At 33.9% G+C, this 8,626-nt stretch overlaps 1 protein-coding gene across 1 annotated transcript; it reads left to right on the top strand.

Annotated features, from left to right (window-relative positions):
• Positions 1-4,707: 4,707 nt before the first annotated feature.
• Positions 4,708-7,431, top strand: LOC115951213 (cation/H(+) antiporter 14-like). Its single transcript, XM_031068404.1, has 3 exons — positions 4,708-4,938; positions 5,081-6,067; positions 6,328-7,431. Exons 1-3 carry the CDS (start codon positions 4,708-4,710, stop codon positions 7,429-7,431), a joined length of 2,322 nt encoding a protein of 773 aa, XP_030924264.1.
• Positions 7,432-8,626: the final 1,195 nt, after the last annotated feature.

Raw genomic sequence — 8,626 nt, 5'->3', positions numbered from 1 at the left:
TAATCACTTGTAATGATCATCTTGAACCTACTTAGATTTACCTAAATACAAGTAAAGTGCGTTTTGTTAAAGGATATGACAATTACATAAAGATATATCCCTTACAAGGGTGTTCAAAATTTTTATTAGGGTAGTCACAATAGGTTAGTTTAGCATATAATATTTTTTTGGCAAGTGTATATATACATTTTTTTTTGCAAGTCAGGGTGGTCCTATGACTACCTTGGCTTGCATTTAGAGCTGCCACTGGCTTGTTAGAGAGAAAAAATAGAGAATTTTGCACAATGACTTCCAAGACCCAAATTTTGTTATCTTACCATTTACTTTAGACCCAAATGTGGTCTAAAATACCACATTGGTTAGTTAGTGAGTGAGTCTTCAATTTATAAGTCTTGCTAGTACTTACAAAAGTTAGGCCCTTTTGTAAGTGCTAATGTTGTAATTCTTGTCTTTCCATTCCCTCCTTCCCTATTCCCTGTCTTCTGTCTATATTATCTCACCCAAAAAAAAAAAAAAATTCTATTACTTTTTATTGCGAGTGTGAATTGAAGTGATTTAAAGATCTCATAATTATAGTTAAAATGTTTTAAAAATTTATGGTTTAATTTGAAACCACCCCCAGATTATAAGGAAATGGGGGTGTTTGGTAGAGGAGTTTGAGTAATATTGTTTGGGTGTTTTTGATATACGTGTGGGTGAAAAAGTGTGTAATGTTGTTTAAAATGCTTAAAAGTGTGTTTGAACTTACCTACCAAACACCCTTAAGTAATTTATTCAAGTCTTTAATTAATTGCAATATTGTTGCGCAATAAGAGTATTGCTACTTGTCATAAAGAGAAAATAGCCATTTTTTGCAATCATGATCTATTTGACACAATTTTTATTATGTGGTGTATGATATATTAAACATTACATCTATATATATATATATATATATATATATTAATAGGTAAATCTGAGAGAAAATCCAATTATATTTCAAATTGGATTATAATTGTAGTCTAATTTTATGTCACGTGTCCTATTTGTATATTGTTTGTTTTTAGACCCCTTAAAAACACAATCAAATTAACCTAGTGAATTAACCAAGTGATTACTTACTCCAAATTTCAGATCTAAGTTAACACACAATCATATAATCATATCAACATAAAGTGCGGAATATAAGTAACACAAAGATATGATGACCCAGGAAACCACACTGGTAAAAACATGGGGAGGATTTAACCTAACTATCCTCAAGATAAACCTGAATCCATTATGAAAGAATCGAAGTTTTACAATAGCGACTTAGATCACTAATATCCTATTGCTATCCACCAGTAGAAACTTACTGACACGACCACGTGCAAGCTCCGAGACCACGAACTCCTTCTTTCTTGGATTCTCCAGCAAGTACAAGCACTCCCGCTTGTATATCTTTAAGCTCTTAATGCAGCAACTGAATCAATCACCAAGTTCTTGACATAGTCTTGAATCTTGGAAACCCTAAGTATGTGTGAAGGCAACCACCTCTTGATCTCATAAAAGATTCACACACACAGCATAAGGGAGCAACCAAAACGTGGCTAGGGTTTTCTCTTTTATACTTAATATAAAACATAAAACCCTAAACGTCAAACGAGCTTGGGCTGAGTTGGAAAATTCTGCAGAAAAACATTCTGCCCAAGTTTTGATCGATCGAGTCTAATTCTCGATCAAACGAGCCAAACAGAATTGCACAATAAATTCTGCATTAACTCGATTCCAACTTTACATAAAATGCATACACTTTGAGCAAGTCTAAACAAGACTAAAACCTGTTTTGATCATGGTTTGCCAACAATTCAAATTAGAGTTCTAATACATTAGTTCCTAATCCTTAGAACCTAACATATATATTTTTTTAATTTCTAAGTGAGATAATGTTGTGCAAAAGACGAAAAGTCTAATATAACCCCCAATAAAAAAGAGTAAACTCATTTGTATATCCAAAAAATAAAATAAAGAAAGAAGAAATAAAGAAAGAGTAAAACTCATGTATATATCTATAACTTAAGCAAGGTATAATTTGAATTCATATATGTGTAATTGTGTTGTTTTTAATTGTATCGTGCATATACATGGATTATACACTAGTTAAGAGTAATGCTAGGTATACAATATATTTTTCATAAATTTTAAAAACTAATGTGCACTGTACATTTTTAGACCCCTTAAAATACAACCAGATTAACCTAATTAATTAACCAAGTGAAACTTAGGTTTATTATTCAGATCTAAGTTAAAACAAAATAATCATATCATGCAAAGCAGCGGAAATATAAAGAATACAATGATATGATGACCTAGGAAAAGAAAACTGGTAAAAAACTTGAGGAGGATTTAACCTAACTATTCTCAAGGTAAAAAGTAAATCCACTATAAAAGAATTGAAGTTTACACAATAGCGACTTAGATCACTAACATCCTATTGCTACCTCGAGTAGGAAACTTACTACCACGACCACGTGACAGCTTCGAGTCTACGGACTATTTCTCTCTTTGGCCTTTGCAAAAACACAAGCTCACCTGCTTGTGACTTTGATACTCCACTCAAAAGTTTTGGATCTCCTTAAACGTTGATCTTGTATTCAGTAACTTCTACAATACCAGATTTTGAGATTCTTCAAGGAATAACACCGGTAGAAGACATGAGAGAGCTTTTTGGGTACAAAACCCTAGATCTACAAAAGAGGCACAAGATGCACTCTAATCTCTCTCTAAAAAGCCTTACAAAAATGTGCTTAGGGTTTCCTTTATATACTAGAAGAAGTAGATCTGAAACCCTAATCCTTTTTGGGCTTGAATTGCTATTGGGCCGAACTTAAAATTCTGCAGAGCCATATTTCGATCAGTCGAGCCTGTCTCTCGATTGGTCGAACCAGGCAAATTCTAAAATCTCTTTTTTGCAGCTTGCTTGTTCTTGGATCTTGACTTGTATCATCTTGAGCATTGTCTAATAATACCTATAGACTCTAAGATTTATATCTAGACAAGTTTGTGTTCACAATTTGCCAATTGATCTAAACTTTTAGAACCTAACATGCACAAATTACATTCATTACACATCAATTTATGAATTTTTTATAATAAAAATTGGATGTAACTTGACATTTTACTTAAATTTAAATTGAATTTCATATTACCTTCAAAAAAAGGAAAATGGTGTGCATAGAGGTGGTAATTTGTGTTCGCAAATCGGGTTTGTGTCGTGTCGATTATATGGGTCAACACGAACATGACACGTTTATTAAACAGGTTAGGATTCCTCAACCCTAACATTTATTTTTTTATTAAACGGGCTAATCATGTTGACTCATTTATCAAATTTTATAAAAGAAAAAAAAAAGTATAAACCCAATTCATCCAAACTATATATATATATATATAATAAAATAAATAAAAATAAAAACCAACCAAATAAGATGGGGTGAGGTGAGATTGAGTGCTGAGATTGGGAAGCGACCATGGGGCTTGGGAGAATGTAACTAAGAAAGAAAATAAGTTTATTAAAAAGAAGTATAAACCCAATTCATTTGAACTATAAAAGATAAAAATAAAAACCAACCAAATAAGATGAGGTGAGGTGAGATTGAGATTGGGAAGTGACCATGGGGCTTGAGAGAATGCAACTAAGATAGAAAATAAGTTTATGTACCTAAGGTTTTTAAAGGTATATTGATAAAATAACATTTATTTAAACGGGTCAAACTAGTTAAATGGTTCCGTTAGTTGGACACAAACACAACACATTATTTAAACGGGCTAGTTATGTTAACCTAAATATGACACGGACTCATTAAGTCTCAAATCATAGCCTACTAACTTTATGTTGTGTTCATGTCTTGTTAGCAGATAGTGTCAAATTTTTTACCAACCCTAAGTGCTAAGTGCCCACAATAGGTTTTGCAAATACAAAAAATACCTGCGAAGCCACATATTTTGAGTTAGAAAACTATTGCCTTACAAGTGATTTATTTATTTATTGAAAGAAAGAAATTTATGTTTTTTTTTTTTTTTTTTTTGAAATAGAAAGAAATTTATGTTGATACCATTATAAATTACCCTGTAATCTTACCCAAAAAATAAATAAATAAATATTTCGATTCATGTAGGATTCCTAACATAAATTTTTTCTTTTCTAGACTAGTCACGTGCCTTCTTATTTTCTTGGATTTACGTGAGGAAAGATTCTTAGGTAAGTTCAACAAGAATATTGACCACATAAGACATAACTGAAATGACTGTTTCATATTCTAATTTAAAAATATGTTAAAACTTACTACATATATGTGTTTTATAACTAAAAACCTGAGTTCAACCCTTTCTTATGAAATACGTGTGTAACAAGAACGCTCTTAAAATTAAACTACCACAACAACCCTTTCCTTTTCAAACCTTTTCAAAGGCCAATTTTAATGGACAACGTTTAAGTTTTAACTAATTGGTCCTTTGCAACCCTGGAACTTGCAAATGTCCAGTCAAACGTCCAAATTAACTACCTGTCTACCCTATCAACACTAGTCTTTCTCTCTTCCTCCATTTCTACTCTTTTTAAAGGGTTACCTTCTATTCCTTTTTCATCATTCAATAAGTTTTTGACCTTGTTGCTGTATTGTGTTGTAAGCTAATCACTATCCTTCATAAATTTTTACATTCAATAAATTAAGATTGTTTCAGCTTGCCATGAACAATACAAAAGGGTTGAGAAGAGCCGAAGGGACTGCCCTGGGTGACCCAATGGTGTGTCAATACGTCAACATGATTGACTCCGCTGGTTTTTGGTACGGGGATGATCCAATGAGCTATAACACTCCGGTTCTGTCGGCCGAGATCTCTGTGATTTTCATCATCTCTGGTCTCACTCACCTTTTGATGAGACCTCTTCGCCAACCTAAAATCATTGTGCAAATTATTGTAAGCGTTTCTTTACAAATTTTTGATTTTGTAGCATTTGGTCCTTCCAACATATTATCCACATTCAAAATGCATATGGCTGAATCAAAATCAAGTTGCTTACAGTATACATACTGATACTATAAACAATCTGTTTTTTCAGGCCGGCATAATAATGGGTCCCTCAGTACTAGGTCAAAGCAGGGAGTATTTAGAAGCGTTATTTCCTCCAGGTAGTAGATTAGTATTTTCAACATTGGTAGAGTTTGGCTTCATGTTTCACCTCTTTATATTAGGATTGCAGATTAATGCAAACTTAATAAAGAGCATTGGAAGAAAAGCCTTGATAATAGCTCTAGTAGGGACTATGATTCCCTTGGCATTTGGAGGGACAGCATACAAGATCATACATCGTACTAACCCTTCAATGGCACCTTTAAGCCTGGTTGTCATAAATTCTATGTCTTCTTTCATTGGCGTCACCAGCCTCCTTGATAATCTCAACATTCTTAATACAGAAATTGGCCAATTTGCTTCCTCTATTGCTTTGGTAAGTGATACATGTTGTTGGCTTCTCGCATTTGTTATGAGAAATGTTGATAAAGCACAGAAATACTCCCCACACAAACCATTACCAACACTAGTATCGGTGCCCGGTTATTACTGCATCCTATTCTTCCTACTCCGACCACTAGTGATATGGATTTTCAGTTCCACCCCTGTAAAAGCACCCATTAAGGAAAATCATTTTACAGCCATCCTCTGTATAGTTATGGGGAATGGAGTTCTTGCAGAGTCTGTTGGCGAACATGCTTGGCTTGGTGCTTTTGTGTTAGGCTTTTCTTTGCCAAATGGGCCAACATTAGGCGCAAGCTTAATAAAAAAGCTTGATATTCTTTGTACTGAGTCGCTACTTCAACTCTACTGCACTAACAAGGGGTTCAGCACACTTTTCTCTTCCATGGCAAAAATGTCCACAGCAAAAATGGAGATCCTCATTTTTGCTGGTTACACTGGCAAGTTCACTGGCACCATTTTGCCATCGATCTACTATAAGATGCCCTTCAGGGAATCTTTAACACTCACTCTCATCATGTGTTGCAAAGGCGTTTTGGAACTCACTATATATAGTACGTGGGAAACCTCCCAGGTAACACAAGAAACAATTATAAGTGTGAAAAATCTATAGGATCAATATTAATTTTATTTAAATGCTCACCTCATTTTTCACTTTTCACATTCAATACTTTCCAAAAACTATACTTTAGTACTTTTCCTAAAGCTCTGTTTACTTAGTTACAAAAACTACGATTATCTGAGGAAAAAAATAATTAAAGACTGAAGTTTTGCTTGCTTTGTAAGATAATGTTAGTGGTGAATTAACCTTTTTCTTTGTTTGTTCATTGACAGGTCATAACAAGGCAAACATATACGCTTTTAATAATCAACATGATAGTCATAACAGGGTTGGCCTCAATTTTTATACGTCACCTTTATGACACTTCCGCAAGATATATGGGTGACACAAGGAGGACAATCTCGGACTCCGACCAAAACTTTGGTCTCAGAACACTGGTCTGCATCCATTCAGAAGAGAATGTATCTTCATTAACAAACCTTCTTGAAGTGTCCAACCCCACAAAAGAAAGCCCTATTTTTGTCTCTGTCCTTGAGCTCGTGGAGATCACAAGAAAGGCAGCATCTATCCTTGTAAAACATGATAGGCAACACATCTCATTAGTTTCTAATCTATATTGCTCTGGACACATTGGCAATGCCTTCGATCATTATGAGAGTTACAGCGAAGGGAGTGTTATGATACAAAACTTCAAAGCAATTGCACCATATGCAAGCATGCATGATGATATATGCACTCTTGCTGTGGTTCAGAAAACAGGCATCATTATTGTTCCCTATCACAAAACATGGGCAATTGATGGAACAGCCAAAGCAAACACTCCTTTCATTAGGACCATAAACAAAAATTTGCTTAAGAAGGCCCCTTGCTCCATTGGAGTTCTTGTTGACCGAGGCCAAATTGGTGGCAACCCAAGCGTTCTGAACGGTAATTCACCATATCGGATTGCCATGCTTTTCGTAGGTGGTGCAGATGATCGAGAGGCACTAGTGTATAGCATCCGGATGGCCGGGCATCCGAATGTCAGCCTCACAGTGGTTCAATTTATAGCGTGGGGTTACAAGACAAACAGTTATCAAGAAAATCTTGACAAGGAAATGTTGAATGAATTATGGGCTAGTATAGTGGGAAAACGGAGAATATACTGTAAAAAGGAGACTGTGAGACGTGGGTTAGATACAAGACATGTTATACATAAGATGGCAGACAATTTTGATCTAGTTATTGTGGGTAAATACCATGAACCAGACTCTCCCGTTACATTAGGACTTAGAGAATGGAGCGAAAGCCCTGAACTTGGAGTACTTGGGGACATGCTGGTCAGTTCAGTTTTTCAGTTTTCAGTTTTGGTGGTACAGCAGCAGCCCAGAAGGTGAACTCTGAATCTCAGCCAAGATAGGATTAAGGTATATCATATACATATGATGATCATGTCAAGAACTAGTGCTGGGTTTCAGAATACACCTTACGTAATTGTCTCTCCTGTAAATCCAAACTTAAAGGCAAAGAACTGATCTATGGTCTTCCTCTTTTAGATCCTAAGATTATGTTTGATAACCGTTTTTGTTTTTGTTTTCTGTTTCAAAAACTTTTTCTAAAGCTTGTTTTAAAAGGAAAAAAAAAAGTTTTGGTATATTTTCAAAGCTTAAAACACGTTTTTTGGTTACTTGAAAAGAAAAAAATTATTTTCCAAAAATGAAAATTTTGTTATTGGTAACTGTTTTTATCATAAAAGTTACGATCATCATCAATTGAACCATTTCTTTTCATCTATTATAATACAATAAGACCTAAAAAAATGAAACTATAGACAAAATTATCAAATCAAAAGCCATTATGAGTGAGAATTATATTTGGGCCTCCCCACCTAACAACTTGGTACCTGAAGATTGAAGAAGAAGACGAAGCTTTTATAAGTTGTCTCGTTTTGATCCATGTGAATATCCTTCTGGCATGCATTGCGTGAGAATCTCCTTGTCTTGATTGGCCCGTGTTTTGTTCTGGATATTGCCCATCATATGGGTCAATCAACTTGAACATTATATTCTAATTAGTCTTTATTTTAATTTTAATTTTATACAAGATACAAAATTGATTCTATCTTAATCTAAGTGTATATGTGTGTGATGCTCACTTCTGAAGACTTGAACCCCAACTTTTACCCCCCATATCCCAAGAGCACTTATAACATTTGCATCAATACCTGTGTAATAGGAAATTATAAGTATCACATTTTAACCAATTAAGACCAAAATTCACCACTTTCTCAAAATAAATAAATAAATAAATAATGATAGAAATACAAGCTATTTTACAAATTCTTTTACAAACTGTTGATATAGTGAGTGATTATTGGTAAATGAAAAAATGTTATTAATGATAGACCTAAATGAAAACCAATAAGAAATTGACTACATCAATATTTTGTAAAAATATTGTAAAATAGTTTGTAACTGTAGCATAATTCAAAAAAAAAAAAAACCAAAATTCTCCAAAATTAGGCAATGCAAAGTTGTGTAAAAATACATGGTTGTTATGGTAACTATGTAAATTTATAGTAAAACTCTTCAT

The sequence above is a fragment of the Quercus lobata genome, chromosome 1, assembly GCF_001633185.2.
Source record: "Quercus lobata isolate SW786 chromosome 1, ValleyOak3.0 Primary Assembly, whole genome shotgun sequence".
NCBI classification, from domain to species: domain Eukaryota; kingdom Viridiplantae; phylum Streptophyta; class Magnoliopsida; order Fagales; family Fagaceae; genus Quercus; species Quercus lobata.
The sequence above is the reverse complement of the archived record's forward strand: the minus strand, read 5'-3'. Positions and strand labels throughout refer to the sequence as shown.

What these genes read in the sequence shown, in the direction of transcription:
- LOC115951213 (XM_031068404.1), top strand. Translation starts at nt 4,708, where the DNA reads ATGAACAATACAAAAGGGTTGAGAAGAGCCGAAGGGACTGCCCTGGGT. An exon ending in AAATCATTGTGCAAATTATT is followed by an intron (nt 4,939 to 5,080) that starts GTAAGCGTTTCT and finishes CTGTTTTTTCAG; the next exon opens with GCCGGCATAATAATGGGTCC. An exon ending in GTACGTGGGAAACCTCCCAG is followed by an intron (nt 6,068 to 6,327) that starts GTAACACAAGAA and finishes GTTCATTGACAG; the next exon opens with GTCATAACAAGGCAAACATA.